Genomic DNA, 18,494 nt, shown 5'->3' on the forward strand with positions numbered 1-18,494 from the left:
TTTAACAATCTTCTAATACTTAGGAGAAATAAAGGCGTGTTTGATAATGACATCTTTGAATATAATAATAGCGTCATTAAATATAAATGTGCGAGTAAGTTACTGAAGAGACGAGATGAGTTGGCCTCTTTACTATTAAACGGAGAGGATGGACTCCCTAGGGCCAATACTGCCTACGCCAAACAAGGTTACAGCATTTCCTGCGGCAAAAGCTGGCCTAGTGTCCTAATACTGTATTGCAACACACTCTCGCACACATGTGCAGGCAACGTCTTTGTTGTCTCAAATATGCCACTGAAACGAAGTTATTCCTGGCTTCTCGCTGTCTGTTTGTATATGAAGTAAAATCACATGCACCCTTAACACAGTATTCTCCTAATAAAGCGCGTGGCTTGTTAATAATTTGTCTGGCAAATGACATGAATTTGCTGCTATGTTTAAGCGAGACTGACAGACACACATACGCGTGTACCCGGACCGCAGAAAGTCCCTTTTCTGAATTAGCAGGAACCAGCTTGAGTCCTTCATACCACACATGCCATGCAGATCATAAGAAGAGAAATGAGAGTGAACGTCGTATCTGATCCCTAAAGAGAATGGCTGCATGCCTTTATTGAATTTCACGGGCTAAAATTTTATTTGATTCATCAGCGCTCACATGATGAGCAAGTGGCCCTCATGGTACGGGAGGGTGACTGGGGGACAGGAAGCAGTAGCGAATAACAATAGATGTTAAAGAAATGGCAGGGCAGCTAAATAGATTTGGACATTTGTACGGATGAAAATACCAGTAGTATAAAACTCGTACAATCCTGGGGGGTAAAGAGCATGCTGACAGGGTATTGAAATCCAATTGTTAAGGTGTTCTGAGTGGTTAGCACATTGCGTTGTGATGCCATAGAAGATCCACAAAGAATAATTTAGTCAAAGGTTCTTTAGAGAACCATCTTTTTCTTACCTTTTTAGAATCTGAAGAACCTTTTTTCGCCACAAAGAACCTTTTGTGAAACAGAAATCAGATGTTAAACGTTCTTTATGGAACCATTTAGTGAAAAAAGGTTCTTCTATGGCATCGTGAAACACCTTTATTTTTAAGAGTGTAGGGTGTTCTGGGTGGCCGGATTCATGGCCAAGTCAAAAAGAGGACGATTAGTGGATCCGTATTTTAAAGTTCACCTAACACGAGGACATTGAGGCATCCGAAACATGCAAGTTTGATGACAGAAAGAAAAGTGACATTACCTTACTTTATTAAACACAGGTTGTTCAGTCTTATGTACACAGTACAGGTCCTTCTCCAAAAATTTGCATATTGTGATAAAGTTAATTATTTTCCATAATGTAATGATAAAAATTTAACTTTCATATATTTTAGATTCATTGCACACCAACTGAAATATTTCAGGTCTTTTATTGTTTTAATACTGATGATTTTTGCATACAGCTCATGAAAACCCAAAATTCCTATCTCAAAAAATTAGCATATCATGAAAAGGTTCTCTAAACGAGCTATTAACCTAATCATCTGAATCAACTAATTAACTCTAAACACCTGCAAAGATTCCTGAGGCTTTTAAAAACTCCCAGCCTGGTTCATTACACAAAACATCAAAACACAATCATTGACACCCTCAAGCAAGAGGGTAAGACAAAGAAAGAAATTTCTGAACGAATATGCTGTTCCCAGAGTGCTGTATCAAGGCACCTCAGTGGCAAGTCTCCAAAGTCAGTGATGGTCTGGGGTGCCATGTCAGCTGCTGGTGTTGGTTCACTGTGTTTTATCAAGGGCATGGGGCAATGCAGCTAGCTATCAGGAGATTTTGGAGCACTTCATGCTTCCATCTGCTGAAAAGCTTTATGGAGATGAAGATTTCCTTTTTCAGCACGACCTGGCACCTGCTCACAGTGCCAAAACCACTGGTAAATGGTTTACTGACCATGGTATTACTGTGCTCAATTGGCCTGCCAACTCTCCTGACCTGAACCCCATAGAGAATCTGTGGGATATTGTGAAGAGAAAGTTAAGAGACGCAAGACCCAACACTCTGGATGAGCTTAAGGCCGCTATCCAAGCATCCTGGGCCTCCATAACACCTCAGCAGTACCACAGGCTGATTGTCTCCATGCCACGCCGCATTGAAGCAGTCATTTCTGCAAAGGATTCCCGACCAAGTATTGAGTGCATAACTGAACATAATTATTTGAAGGTTGACTTATTTTGTATTAAAACACTTTTCTTTTATTGGTCGGATGAAATATGCAAATTTTTTGAGATAGGAATTTTGGGTTTTCATGAGCTGTATGCCAAAATCATCAGTATTAAAACAAAAAAGACCTGAAATATTTCAGTTGGTGTGCAATGAATCTAAAATATATGAAAGTTACATTTTTATCATTACATTATGGAAAATAATTAGCTTTATCACAATATGCAAAAAAAATTTAAAGGACCTGTATGTATTGAATTTGCAAGCAATGGTTGGTAAATAATGAGAAATGTTAAAAGAGGAAGCACTGACCGTTTTGGTCGCTTCAGACCAGTACAGGAAGAATCCCTCTGGGTCCACTTTAAGGGTGACAAGGTTCGGAAAAGGGTTGTCCTAAACACACAAACAAATACAAAAGTGTCAGTGTGCATTCAAGTAATCCAAACAGTTTAACAAACAATATTGCAGCAACATTTTGGTGGAGAATGTTTTGAAAACAAGATCATTCACTTAATGATTTGCATAACATTTCCCTACATATGCGATATGAAACAGCTCTAATGAAGCTTAACCTCTGAGAAACAAACCTCTGGTTTCACAGACAAGGCTTAGTTTAAGCCAAGACCTTAGTTAAATTAAGATATTTAAGTAATTTTTTTTAATGCCTTAGATGGTGGGCATCCTAAGACTAAACAATGGCAATGAAATATTTTAAGATATGTCAGGGCAATTTATTTTTTGTTAAGACAGCTTAAACTTCATTTTAGTGTGGGACTAGCCTAAGGCCTTGTCTGTGATATTGAGCAAATGAATTTTAAGAACATTAACTACATAATTCAGCTCATTTAGTTGATTTAACCTGAAACCATGGTGACATGATGACATCAGAATCTGATACTACATGACATGTTAGTGATACAACATTATTGTACAAACATCGAATAATAAGCAGAGTGGCAGTCAAAACTCTGACATAAATGCATGGAAGTCAGTAAGATAAATGATATTTGCTTGGAATGGGTGGACGGTCCTGGGAGATAGTGGGATTTAGAAATGATGTAATGACTGAAACCAAAACCTAAAGACCCAGAGAGATTGAAAGACAGAGAGATAATATTACATCTATCAGAGAATCCACAGAACAAGACTTTCTAAAACATTAAAAGGCTGTGTGTTATAAAATCATTAATTGCAACCGTAAACTAACCATAATATTTCCACAGTATGACTATTATGTGCATAGTCGGTACTTTGCATACATGCAAGGCATGAAAAATCTAAATGGCCAAATGACTGTTTAAAACAAGAACATATTCTGTTGAAGGCTGTATGCCCCAAAAAAGGCAATGGCCAACTGATCAGCCGTTAAAAACATTTAACTATTCACAAAATTTGCAAAAAAATTTAAAGAAGGTACTAGACACCATTGGCAGCTGTTTCAGGTACCAAATCTAAACACATAACCCTAAGAGCAAAATAGACAATGAGCGTTTATTTTTAAAATAATGTCTTTGTTCTAGATCTTTAAAGTACACATATAACTAGACGCAAATTAAAATTCACCTGCCTAACACTTAATCTGATCTGTTTAATCAACCGGTTAAGAGCTAATCTCATACGTATGTTTAGAGAGTATAAAGTGACATGCAGCTTGCTGGTCTATAGACACAGTATTGTGTAGTGTTTGCAAATGATTAAAATAATCTGCAGGCACAGATTTACTTTACAACTACTTTGTAAAAACTGGACCCAGTGTCAGGAGGTATAAACACAGGCACACCGGTCCACGGTAACTGTCAGGGCCGTCATAAAAACACAATCGAATAATTTGCATGCTTACTGCTTTTCATGTTTACCTAAACAAAACATTGTTGCAAGACGAATGCTAAACAAGCTTTCCTTAAAAACACATGCACTGAAAACATTTCTGTGCCCCATTGTGACTTCAGGTGTGCTTATAAAATATAAAATTAAAAGGAGGAAAAGAGCGAGATAGGCAGAGGAAGAGGTAACATTTGTCAGAAGTGATCAGAATAGATATAGACCACTTTACAAGATGTAAACACTGGTCCAGACGCACATCTGGTTTCATTTTTACAACTTTTTAAATCTTACATATATTATTACATCTTAAAGATGTTTCTGATTCATTTATAAATGTTACGTTGGTTGCATTTTATTTAAACTGTCGTGTAACGTTGAAACAGGAAGTTCGTCTGGACCAGCGTTGTTTACGTTTTCTGAAGTGGTCTATATTTGTTTTAACCTAGCCATACAAAATGCCGGGCTAGTCGGCTTGCTGAACGTAAGTGGTTGAAAGATAAATTGCAAGTATCTTACGAAAATGTAGTTATAAATTTTATATTATAGTATATAATCCTAGGGTACTATTTGCAACTACAGATAAAGTACTAAATCCGTCGATATTTTTTTTTCTACTCGATCTAAGGATCTTTGTGAGGGTTTTTTAAAAGTATTTCATTTGTAAAAATCTATGATATTCGTTCTATCATTTTGCCTTTAGGAAATCCTACAGCCTATGTAAGGAGTAATTTTTAACAGGTCTGCTTAGCTCAGTTGAAGGATATAGCACTGCATTTAAAATCAACTACCTCTTGTAATGATGTTTTCCCGGCATGACTGTTTAAGGAAGTCATAGACACTATTGGCCTTCGTGTTCTAAGAATTATTAATGGTAGTTATTTTTTTATGTGTGCCAGTAGGCTTTAAACATGCAAATATTTAACCAGTTTTAAAAAAAAGGCAAATCTGTATCCACATGAGTTTAAAAATGTTAGGCCCATTTCAAAACCACCTTTTATGAACAAGATTTTAGAAAAATAAGTACTTAACCAACTTGTTGGTTTCCTAACTAAGCATAATATAATGGATGTCCTGGATTTCAGACTATGCACAGTGCAGAATCAGCCCTGCTTAAGGTTTTTAATTATATATTTTTAAGCATTGATGGGAAGTGTGTTGCTCTAATGATGTTAGACTTGAGCACTGCTTTTGACACCGATCATGCTGTTTTAATAGAACATCTAAGAGATTAGGTTGGAATCAATGGTGTTTCACTTGTGGTTCTCTTCATATTTAAAGGATAGAAGAACTTGTTCTGTCAAAATTGGAAATTTTGTCTCAACATCTGCCACCTTCTCCTGGGGGGTCCCACAGGGATCTATTCTTGGTCCAACATCGTTCTCTTTATACATGCTGCCCTTGGGGTCCATTTTTAGGAAATACAATATTAATTATCATATGTATGCTGGTGATTTGCAATTGTATTATCCGTTGGAGCTTGACAGTAGTTCCTCATCCAATTAAATGATGATAAGACAGAGTTAATTATTTTGGGTAAGAGCAGCTCCAGAAAGGTATGGTTGGGAACCACGGACCAATATCCAATGATCCCTGTGGTTATTTGAGGAATTTAGGAGTATTTATTGATTTTGAAATTCGTCTTAACCGACAAATATAAAGTGTTGTGAAATCATACTTTTTTCAGCTAAGAAAATTGTCTAAACTGAAAACTATTCTTTCGAACAAGGACTTAAGAGTTTGTTATACATGCTTTTATTTCTTCGCGGTTTGACTATTGCAATGCTTTATACATAGGATTCAATGATTCTCTGGTAATGCGTCTTCAGTGTGTTCAGAACGCTGCAGCAAGACTTTTAACCAACACTAGAAATGAGATCACATTAAACCTGTGTTGGTATCTCTAATTGGCTTCCTGTACAATATCGAATGCAATACAAAGTGTTGACGTTTGTGTACAAAGCTCTGCATGATCAGGCTCCTGAGTACATAAGGGATATGTTGGTCCCGTACCAATCGCATCGACTACTGCCCTTCTCTAAGAGTTTGCTGTTGACTGTCCCACGGTCTTGTCTGAGGTGAAGTGGAGATTGCGCTTTATCTGTTGTGGCTCCAGCACTTTGGAATGCTCTGCCACTATCTGTAAAATCCTCACCAAGCAAGGACTTCAAAACTTACTTGTTCCTTCAGGCTTTCGGTATTTGACCGGTCAGGACATTTGTGAACGACTTGTTGTTTATTTTATGTTTTAATTCTTATGTTTTTCAATTTTAATCTTATACTGCTTGTGTACAGCACTTTGGCCCATTTTTATGGTTTTGAAGGTGCTTTATTAATAAATTGAGTCGAAAACATCTACATTCCGTAAAGAACTCAACAGTTAATTAGATTAAGGTACATTTTCTTTCATGAACCCATTAACCTACAGTAAATGTGTGTATGTTTGTTTTTGTGTGGGGGTTGAAGTGACCTTCACCCTGTAAGGGTCTCATTAGGGTGTGTTTATGTGTGTGTGTACAGGGCATGCCAATAAAAACTATCAAGCTTCTTTGACTCCCGCTGACACATGAACACATAGTTATATCTAGTAAGTTCCATTTCACACTTCACATTTGTAAAAACGCTGAATTAAAACTCAGACACTTTGGATTCTCTCAAAAAGAGACGCAGAAACAGTCAATGCATTAACAATGTCAGCTATTTCAGTGCGTGAGTGGCCAGTTCTCTTGGCATTCGACTGTATTTGGCTTGCATTACTCGCATGCTTCTACAGGCATTACATAATACACACACAAACTAAAACAAGATGGACTTTAACACCTCAAAGTCTAGGAATGCCCCTAGTGAATAAAATTAACTTTTTCTGTCCATGTCACTCTGAATAATTTAGGTCTAATGAATCTGTATTTTAGCTTACTACAATCTGAATATTCTCGTTTTAATTTGTGCTATTTTGTCAGCATTCAGCTTACGTTACTTTTCATACTTCCAGAACTGTTTTCCTGAGCAAGAACAGCAGGGTATGAGCATGCTCGCAAGAAAAGTTGACGCAAAGTAGTTTTGAATAGAATTACGATTGTTTTATTGCTGCGTGGACCAGGCCTAGTTAAAGGGACAGTTCAGCCCAAAATAAATAATTCTGTCATCATTTACTCATCTTCGAGTTGTTCCAAATCTGTACAAATTTCTTTGTTGTGATGAACGCAGAGAAAGATATTTGGAAGAATGCTTGGAACCAAAAAGTTCTTGGCCATTGACTACCATTGTAGGGAAAAAATACTTTTTTTTCTACTGTTGAACACAAAAGAAGATGTTTTGAAGAATGTAAGAAAGCTTTTGAATACCATTGTCAGTTTTCCTACTATGGTAGTCAATGGTGGCTAAGAACTGTTTGGTTACAAGCATTCGTCTTGTATTCTTTTTCTCTGTATGCAACCAAACAAGGACAGTTATACAGGTGTGGAAAAACTAGAGAGTTAGTAATTAATGGCAGAATATCTTTTTCGCTGCGTCTAAAAATTGACATTATCTTTTATATATATATATATATATATATATAAGGACATAAATGCTGAATTTATAAGTCAAATTTGACTTTTTTCAAGACTCTTCATAAGTTATATCCAACTATTTGGCTACATTCATAAATACACTGCTGCTAAATAAGTGCATACAATGCAAAACAACAATTACTGGTCTGTAATTTAGAAATCGAACAATTGTAAGTTTTTTACAATCTAACAAATGGAAAATAGATTGCAACAACCTTTTTCAATACATTGAAGTTGCATTTCATTTTGCAAGGGATGAAAATGGCCCAAAGTTAACAAATTTAACGTGACAAGACAGCCATAGACCCACAGGGCAAGCGACAATTCTATCAACTGACCTGAAATGCTCTTACAATGACCCAGGGACAAGGGGTCTATTCTTAAATGTTAAACACTACATGCTATATGTGAGCTGTATAATGCTATACCGTCTAAAAATAGACTTTTACTTCTACAAAAACTTTTTCAACAGAAACAGAAATGTATGCAACTTTAATGATCTCATAATCATTTCAAGAACATACATGCTTCTCTGGCAACACAACTGGGTGCTTTCATATTAAGCAGCGTATTAAATTAAGCATGATTAATAGTGCAATAATAAAATATGAAACAACAAAAGACATTTCCTGATTCTCTACCGATACCAGCCTGATTAACAGCAACCTTTCCGAAGGGTCTAAATCACACACACAAAGGTCTCCTTCCTGAACGAGAGGGCAAAACACAAGGAGAGGAAGGGCTGGGGGGAGTGAGCAGAGGTCAAACACACCCATATGTGAACTGTGGGTCATCAGTAGACATACAGCTTAAGTGCCCACTGACATCTCTTTCCCGAATGTTCTCTTCTGTCTTCTCCTTATACTGAAAGCGTGCCGGTGCTTGTTTCTCAGGGAGGTGAGACTCCATTAGCAGCATGGCAAGAGTCAACAAACCAGTTACAGCTGCGGAGGAACACCTGAATGAGTCATTTCCAGGATAATTTCACAGAACTTTATACTTTTTTTACTACAATTATGTCATCATTCGTTGATTTGTGTCTTTCTTTTTAGTTTTTTACTTTTTTGTAAAATGTTAAAATCCTAATAAAAATACTATTAAAAAAAGAAAGGCCTAACACTTGCGAATGGGCACACACAAGCGAGACCTGCTTTGTCCTTCATTGCCTTGCCACGTTTCCCAAATCACAAAAAAAAAATTTGGCACTAAACTAAATTGCTGTGTTGACAGTTGACGGGTGACATGTATGAGGGGGGTCGAGTGTTGCAAACCACATCAACCACTTCTGTTATGCGTGTGTGAACGCACATGTGTTCTGTTGGTCTGCGGGCTTATGACAAACACTGAATAGCCACATTGCATCATTTCTCACACGTATGTTCTGTGTTTGTGATAGTCACGAGTATGTGATAGGTTTGGGTGGAAGACAAACAAAAATCTAAATGAAAAACATACGGAGGGAATTAATGACTTGGGACGAGTGGGAAACGCTATGCCCTAAAGGTGGTCAGAGTGGTTTTAGCATGTTTTTAAGCAGTTGCTAGGATATCCTCCAGAATCTTCGGGTCCTCTCACTGTAAGCAAGTGAGACTTTCTTTCGTCTGTTAAAAATCATAAGTCAAATTGAATAGCAAAACTAATGGCTGCCTTCTTTTCCACAAGCCGTACAGGTATAATGAACAATCCATGACCGAATTTGTGCTTCCACGTATTTGCAGAATTTATACTTCTTTGTACACACACACACACACAGTTAAGCAATGCCGTACTCTTGTGTACACATGCATACCAGACATGACCAAACATGCAAACCGCCCTCCTTCATCTACGTCAAATAAGGTCTGAAGTACACAAAATCAAAACACACCACTTACGTCAGAATAAATATAGTCATAGTAATATCCACCTTGAGACACATTTCCATATGAGAATTCTAGACACACACAAATCTGGTAAACAGAACGGTTAGCGTTAGAACAAGGACCCAATCCTGTCAGAACAAGGACCTAATGCTGTCAGAAAAAGCTGATTGGTTTCCATTGATTTTCTCCTCACTCCCAACATAGTCCCTGCATGCTTCAGCGTCCCTGGCGTCACTTCTCAGTATTTTTCTCCATGTGCTATTTCCTTGTTTGGCCTGTGTGTGAAACCTCTCCGCTCCTGCACAGTTGCCCGTCCCTAGTTTTTCTCTCGGTCTTCTACACCAGCCGATTTCTTTCTCACACCAGTCAACATTGATCTCCTGAGCCATTGAGAGAAATGCTCACATCGTTGTTTTGTAGTTCACACGCTTAATCACAACCCAAAACACTTCCTTTGGAATTCCCTCAGAGAATGACAGAGAGAGAGTGAGAGAGAAACTACGAGAGAGACGACTACTCTAGTCCCTGCGAATCTTCTCTCAAATCGGTTTGTTTAGATCAGCGGGCATGTTCATTCCAAACCATCCTTACGGGGTTTGAAGAACAACATTTATATTCTGGCTCGCACAATAGTTACGCAAGAGAGGCGACTACTTTTATTCACTCTCAGAATATCTGTTATTCTATCGAGTCGTGTTTATGAATTTATCTCATCCAAGGCTACAAAGGGATCCCATAATGACCGACCCTGTGTGGTCACATACATTCACATTTAGCAGACGCTTTTATCCGAAGCGACTTACAGATGAGTTGAACAATGGATGCAATCGGAACAGCATGGGGACAATAAAAAGCATAAGTGCAATAGGAAAACAAAGAATGGTCTCATTTACCCTACCACTTGCACGGCAACACCCAAGACCTCCATCAAGCAGAACATCAACACCGTGTCTACTACCAATACTAGTATCTGAAATGCCAGCGATACCACATCAAGTTATGGTTTCGGTATCGGCGAGTACTTGAATCCATGTACCGATCCAATAACGCTGCAAATGTTATTAAGGGATGAGTCTGAAAGCACACCATCAAATAATTATTTCAATTCATACAGGACTAGTAGTAGTATACAGATACACACCCAGGTATCGGACCAGTATTCTGTACTCAGGGCTGGCTAATGGCCTCGAGGGGATCAGTATCATGTCTTCACCAAAATACAACCAGGTGCTTGACTACTTATCTTTACACATGTTACTCGAGGACACATGGCAGTATATGTATAGGAGTAACGACTGAATATAATGCAGTAGAGAATCACATAAATGATCATGGTGTATATGAAATACAGACAAAAACAAAACACGTACTGTTTAGTTTGGAATCTGTCTTCTTATGAAAAGTATGTGAAAAATGTTGAAATCTTATACACATTTTTTTTCTATGTCTTTGCTGTTTGTGTTTAAATGTTTAATTTGTAAAGCACCCCCCCCCCAATTTTTTAAATGCACTTAAAACAAAACAAAAATTGAATTGAAAGCCAAACAATCCGTTTGTGTCTGTACATATTATGCAGACTGAAAGATGCACTTGTCCCTAAAAAAATATTTCAGGGGTGAATTTAGATCCAAAATGTGATTTTCACTCTCATTAATAACTCATCATAAAACTGTGTACGGAATGCTACCATGCGATCAGAAAAAGAAAGGACGATTGTATTTAGCTGCAGCACGCACCTCATCCGAGTGAACATGGTCTTAATGGAGGGGATTACGTTTAATGAAGTAAAAGATCAATCGGATTCAAGTAGAGTTTTGGGAACTGTCTCGCTGACTCTTGCTTTGCGCTTTGAAGCATCGCAATTTACAGTCATTACACAGCTCACACAGGTTCATTTTGAGACCTGGGTAATGCGTTATAGATCGTACAACACACCAGTAGCTTTGTTTAAAGAGAGGTTATCGGTACATAAACAGGAGGGGGATAAAGATGGAGAGACGAAGAGATGAAGAAAGGAGACCAATCGACCTCTTCTATTGATGTCTGGCATTCTGCGTGGACATCAAAACTACACTTATTTTGCCGTTTCATTTCCTCAGTGCAAACCATCAGGGAAACAGCCACATAGTTGTGACACGAGAACCATGCAAGGCACAAAAAAGAAAATATGACAAATTTGTTTTTATTTTAGAAAGCTCCAATGTCACAAAGTCACAATATGATTACATGTATTGTGAGTTTTACTTACGCAGCTTGAAAGCTTTCATCTACATATGTGGTATTAAAAGACCTTTCCGAATGCATTGACATCACAAACACAATTCACTTACAAAGGGAAAACTTCAAAGTGTAACGTCAACTGTGTTTCTGATGGCAGCTGACCGCCCTTTCATTAACAGAAGACATATAAACCCCATTAAAGTTAAACGGAGCTAGTTATTTATTTATTGATCGATGCCTTTAAAGACACCATTCGTCAGCACGCACACACACAAACACACACACACTCATGAGAGTGCTTTTAATTGAACGACAACCAATTCTCAAATATTGAAAGATTGTGACAGCAGCACTCATTACAGTAAGTGACGTAACCATTTTGTCCAAATGATTACCATATTTTGTACCACTGCCAAATAGTTATATCATCACATGGTAAATGTGTGGTTACTGTAGCGATGTTCACTTTTCGTAAGGGAAGACAAACGCACACGTGTTCAGGATGTCTAGGTAGACCTGACAGACACAACCACTCAAAACGTATAGCCTGCTTTGGTTAATTATTAATGTGTTGAGACATGGCGTGCATCGACAGCCCCACTTTCTCTTACTCAATCCACGAGGTGTTGCCTCTTTAAATTCTAGTAAGGGGAACTCAAGACCTGAACACATAATAATGAAAAAGAGATTTTCTACCCATAATCCTTCGACATAATCACAACTGTAAATGCGAGATTTGAAACACGATCCGTACACAATGCCCTTGTTGCCAGGAGATCAACTACGCGGAAGAATTCAGACGAGATGGTGATTTTCTGTAAACATATGGACTCACGCTGGCATTGAACGCAACTCCGCAAGGCACGGGCTCTCGCGCGTTTTGCGCACTTAGACTTTACGTGTTTAACGCGCTTTTTTTAAGTACAAAACAACAACCGGCACAGCTTAAAAGCACTTTTGGTTTGGATTGTTTAACTTAAACACAGATATGAAACCGAACGGCAAACTTAAAACCCCGTTTCAACTGCGTCCGAGATCTACTGAAAGAGTGTTTACGATCTATCGGGTGTCAGATGTTTGCCAAAATTACTTCAACGTGTAACGCAAGCCGACCATCACGCCAAATAAAATCTCAAGCACGCTCTCCAGACACACGCGAACGCGATCTTCTTACCTCGTCCCATTTGATAAACTTATTCCCCTTTTTAAGGTCGTCAGGAACCGACACCGGTTTGAGCTGTAAAGCGTGTACTCCCGGTTTCGCCCCGGCCATGACTGCCGAATCGACGGGTGGCGACGCCTCTGCTCTCGGCTTGAAGTATCTGACCTTCGGTGGCCACCGGATCCTTTAACGAGACGGTCAGAACCGCCGGAGCCCAACCCGAACCCGGCTGGCTCAACACTCGCGAACCCGACGGTCACACATTCACGAGGGCAGTTAATGACTTTCGCGATTGTTTATTCGTTCAGTCTCTTATCGTGGACTTGAATTGATATTTTCCTTCCTGTTCTCCCATCCGCTCAGTAATAATGAGATCCCAGCTCATGAGAAACTTTCAGTTGACTTTGGTCCCCGCTGCTGGAATTCGCTCCTCTTTTCCTCTGAAATGAACGGGAGAGAGGGAGAGCAAGAAGGACAGGGCAGGAGAGAGAAAGAAGGAGGGAATAAGGAAGTGAAGAAAAAAGCGAACAGACGAGGGAGTGTTTTATTATTCTCTTTTTTCTTTGTATGTTTTCCATTCTTTGAGCAGCGTCTTTCAAACTGCTTGCTTATTTGTGTTATAAGATAATTGAAGCTTCTTAGTAAGGAATGGATTGTAGGCTATGCATCTTTTTTTATTGTGTGAATGCAAAAAAGGGAATACAGGTTGAACACGTGTCTTTTTGTCTGGAAAGTTATATAAACGTCAACAAGAGTCAATTATGGGGATATTTAAAGAAGTAAAATGTTTTGTAATACATGTATTCAGATGGAATGGGTCTCGCTGGGACGTCCAGCTTGTCAGCACACAGTAAAACTGGCCCCGTTTCCAATCACTCCTGAGCAGGTGTTCTCTTCTCAGATCTAAATATATAGCACTCTCCGGGGGCAAAAAGAAAAGCACAAGGTTGGTAATACAGTGACCCTTTGACAGTACACCTTGCAAATGTTCAGAACGTGTATTGCTTTTTGGGACACACACGCATGCACACACTTTCAATGTCAAGCCCGGCTGGGCCTCTCATTCTGTGATCTGAATGTGTCTTAATGCTGGGACTGTGAAGAATGACATTTGTGGACTCAGGAGGGCACCTTGCTTTGGCAAGACTAGAACAAAAGTGCGATGAAGAAAAATAACCACTGCAGGCGTGAGAAAGCAGAGAATGTAAGGGACAGGAGAGACTGAAACTGAGATGGCAGAGAGGTCTCTATCCAAGTCACTCTAATCAAAGAGACTTAAATATTTCTGTACGAAAGCCAAGCAGTCACAAAGACACATTGTATTTCAGCACACACACACACACGTGTTAACATACACACACAACCTTTAAAACATGCTATTTGAAGATTTCATCTGAACTTTACACAGTTCTTTAAGCAGTTCTTCGGGTCTGTGTGTCTCCCTGGTTCTTTACCTAATTTGAAATCACTGACAGTCAACCGAAGCAGCAACGCCCGATCACATTTCTTTTTAGATAGCAGAAATTTTGCCTAAAGCTGAGCTCTGAAACCTCTTCAAAAGCTTCTTTGTTAAAACTAGACAGGCAGGACTAGCTCAAGGTCTGTTTTGCAGTCAAGCGGTCCACTGTTGCCATCTAGTGGTGCTAGCTCATCATTACCTTAAAAGAACTAGGACTGATCAAACGAAAAAGCGTAGGCCTATATTATGTCAAGATACAGTATATGTCACAGATATGAATTCTAAAAAAAAAAAGCATGTGATATTCATAATTATTATATTAATAAAATGTAATTGGTATGCAGACAAATATGGTTTAGCTTGGCCACAAATCAGTTCGCAATCCTTTGCAGAAGCCTGTAAATGTTCTCATGTAGACAGACACAAATGCATATAAAAGCAGCTGTGTTGTTAATGCTGTTTCCTGATCATTCCGGCACTTTCTGTCAAAGGCCACAGCTGTGCTCTAATCAAAGTAATCTTTCATCGAAATGAAGCTTTTGTTTTTCTCCTCAGAGCAGGCGTCCTTACACTCCAGGTTCCTCTGGAGATATTTGTCACACTCACTGACTTACTGTTCTTATAATTCACTGCTTATATAATAAATGTTTTACTCACAAAATGCACTCCGCTGACAATGTTGTTTACGCCTCTGTCACTTCAGCCAGGTGGCAGCAGTAGAAGAAAGTCCACTGACAGGAATGGCTTGTTAATTCAAACCAAATACATATACTTACTCTGAGTTTGGTTTGGAATTTCTCTGCATCGGTCAGAATTTTTCTCAAGTCGGAAGTTTATACTTTATTGCAGGTCATTCACAAAGTTCATAAATTATATAAAATTTTAGAGACACAGTATTGTGGATCAGAAGTAGAAGGTTGATAAATAGTTAGAAGAAGCACTTCATGAATAATGGACTGTACATGTAAATATCCATAAAAAGATATACTTTAACTAGGACTCCTGAATTAAATGTAAAAACTGCACAATGCAGTTCAAGAACCTGGTAAAGTTTTTTTACTATTTAAATAGTAAAATAGTAATTTATATAGACTATTTCACAGGGATGTGATTTTAAACACTAAAATAATCTGTATCATGGCAAAGATCTGACATGATTTATAGGGTTTTTTATCAATCGGATTGTATCCTTTGGTTTTAAAGAGATAGTTAACCCCAAACAGAAAATGTTGTCATCATTGATTTACCCATATGTTGTTTAAAACCTGAATATGTATGGCAAGCCGAATTAGCTTTTAATCATTCTCAGAATATTAATTTTTTATATCAACAATTACATTTTTACTAGTGAAAATAATTATTGATATGAAGAATGGAATTTCAACTAGTAACAATTGCTATTTTTGATATCAGTAATTACATTTGCACTAGTAAAAATGTGAATTCTTGATATCAACAATGACGTGATCACTGATGTGTATTCTTGATATCAAAATTGGAATTTCAACTAGTAAAAAACTTAATTCTTGATATCTGTAATTGTATTTTTACTAGTTAAATATCATAATAGACTGCCATTCAAATTCAGTTTCAGATATCAATAATTCATTTCTTACATGTTAAAAATCTTATGTCAAATTCTTACTAGAAAAAAAACAATTATCAACAATTAACTTGTCACCAGTAAAAATGTTAATTCCTGATATCAATAATTACATTTCGCTAGTTGAAATCTGTAAATGAATTTTAACATGTTGCATTTGGTATTTCTGATATCAGGAAATATATTTCAGATATCAATAAATCTGAGAGTAAGATTTCTAAAATGGCTTTCTTACTAGTAACAATCACATTATTGATATCAAGGATTAACATTGTCACTAGTGAAAATGTAATTATTGATATCAGAAATTGGCATTTTTACATGTAGTAATTCAATTCTTGATATCAAGAATAGACATTATAATTAGTGACCACACCATTATTGATATAAAAAATTATGTTTTTTTCCAAGTAGGAATTGCATTTCTGATATCTGGAGTAAGACTTTTAACATGAAATGAGTATTTTAAATAGTAAAAATGCAATTGCAGATATCAAGTATTACTTTATTTACTTTTTGAAATGTAATTACTGATCTCAAAAATAGCAATTGTTACTAGTAGAAATTCCATTCTTGATATCAAGAATGATAGTTTTAACTAGTAAAAATGTAATTGTTGATATCAAAAGTTAATATCGTGAGAATGATTAAAAGCTAATTTGGCTTGCCATAGTATATGACTCTTCTGTGGAACACAAAAAGAAAAAGTTTCAGTGGATTGGGGTACAATATTGTTTGCTTACCAACATTATAAGTATCTTCTTTTGTGTTCTGCAGAATAAAGTTCTACAGGTTTGAGATGATGGTGAGTAAATGATGAAAGTGAAATTTCTAAGTGAACTATCACTTTAAGTCTTAAGATGTTAGTGCATGACAGTTCACACAATAATCAGGTCACAAATAAAATACATACAGATATATATATATATATATATATATATATATATGTAACCTTTGCACATCTATGGATCATAAAATGCTAATTATGGACCACAGCAGACCAAGGGTACAAAAATACAGAGCTCCTCTACATTTAACAGAGAGAGAGAGAGAGAGAGAGAGAGAGAGAGTGAGAGAGTGAGAGAGTGAGAGAGTGAGAGAGTGAGAGAGTGAGAGAGTGAGAGAGTGAGAGAGTGAGAGATCGAGAGAGAGAATGAGAGAGTGAGAGAGTGAGAGAGTGAGAGAGTGAGAGAGTGAGAGAGTGAGAGAGTGAGAGAGTGAGAGAGAGAGAGAGAGAGAGAGAGAGTGAGAGTGTGAGAGTGTGAGAGAGAGTGAGTGAGTGAGTGAGTGAGTGAGTGAGTGAGTGAGTGAGTGAGTGAGTGAGTGAGTGAGTGAGTGAGTGAGTGAGTGAGTGAGTGAGTGAGTGAGAGAGAGAGAGAGAGAGAGAGAGAGAGAGAGAGAGAGAGAGAGAGAGAGAGAGAGAGAGAGAGAGAGAGAGAGAGAGAGAGAGAGAGAGAGAGAGAGAGAGAGAGAGAGAGAGAAAAGAGAGAGAGAGAGAGAGAGAGAGAGAGAGAGAGAGAAAGAGACTCAACAACGTTCCTTTAGAGCAAACCCAGAACTACACATATCTCGGTATAAACATCAGTAACACCGGAAACTTAAACAAGGCAGTGAAAGACCTGAGAGACAAGGCACGAAGAGCTTTTTACGCTATCAAAAGGAATATAAAAATCGACATCCCAGCTGGAATTTGGCTTAAGATAATCCAATCTGTTATAGAACCAATAACACTTTATGGATGTGAGTTTTGGGGTCCCCTCACCAACCAAGAGTTCACCAAATGGGACAAAAACCCAACTGAGAATCTGCAAACAGAAATGTGTAAAAACATTCTACGGGTACAACGCAAAACCCCAAACAACGCCTGCAGAGCAGAATTAGGACTATATTGTCTAATAATTAAAATACAAAAAATAGTGATTAAATTCTATAACCACCTTAAGAACCACGATACAGAAACACTCCATCACAAAGCCTTAAGTCATCAGGAGGTGAACCCAAAGAAAAGTTGTCTCATCCAACTGATCTCAGAACTAACTCTAAAACCCCAAACGTGTCCAACTGAACCCCAAACTCCAGCCAGAATTAACCAAATTATAAAAACACAAAAAGAAAAATATCTCAAACACTGGACAGAAGCAACAGCTCAGCAAAGTAAACTTGAATGCTATCGGTCATTAAACAGAGAATATAAACCGGCAGAATACCTCAAAAGCGTATCAGACCCTAAACTAAGAAAAGTGTTGACCATGTACAGACTCAGTGAACACAAGCTCACTGTGGACACGGGCCGACACAGACAGACATGGACTCCAAGAGAAGAGCGACTGTGTCCACACTGCACACAGAGACAAGTGGAAACAGAGCTGCACTTCTTAACCTCGTGTCCAAACTATACGGACATCAGAGAAACATTCTTCCCCCAGTTCACAAACTTCCACAAAGACTTCAACCAGTTTCAACAACAGGACAAGATCTCATACATACTGGGAGAAAAGCCCATCAGCTCAAACCTGGCGGCGAGATACGTCAAGTCCTGTCACGACAAAAGAGCAACAACCAGCACAACACTGACACAGACACTGACACAACACAACACTGACACAAAC

The 18,494-nt window shown here is 38.0% G+C and overlaps 1 protein-coding gene across 2 annotated transcripts in view; it reads right to left on the reverse strand.

Moving 5' to 3' along the window:
* The window catches only part of plcb3 (phospholipase C, beta 3 (phosphatidylinositol-specific)), a 50,974-nt gene extending 37,694 nt beyond the window's left edge, over positions 1–13,280 (reverse strand). The window contains exons 1-3 of one of the 2 annotated variants that reach the window (XM_079458448.1): positions 12,836–13,265; positions 2,520–2,600; positions 959–998 (exon numbers count right to left, since the gene is read on the reverse strand). Coding sequence is in view for 1 of the 2 variants with exons in the window: in XM_079458447.1 (XP_079314573.1) it covers positions 2,520–2,600; positions 12,836–12,934 (180 nt within the window). In the remaining variant the exon portion in view is untranslated. Of the gene's footprint in view, positions 1–958; positions 999–2,519; positions 2,601–12,835 lie in introns of both variants that reach the window. The other variant, XM_079458447.1, reaches the window with a different exon arrangement.
* Between the last annotated feature and the right edge of the window lie 5,214 nt (positions 13,281–18,494).

The sequence above is a fragment of the Barbatula barbatula genome (assembly GCF_947034865.1).
Source record: "Barbatula barbatula genome assembly, chromosome: 1".
Classification (NCBI taxonomy): domain Eukaryota; kingdom Metazoa; phylum Chordata; class Actinopteri; order Cypriniformes; family Nemacheilidae; genus Barbatula; species Barbatula barbatula.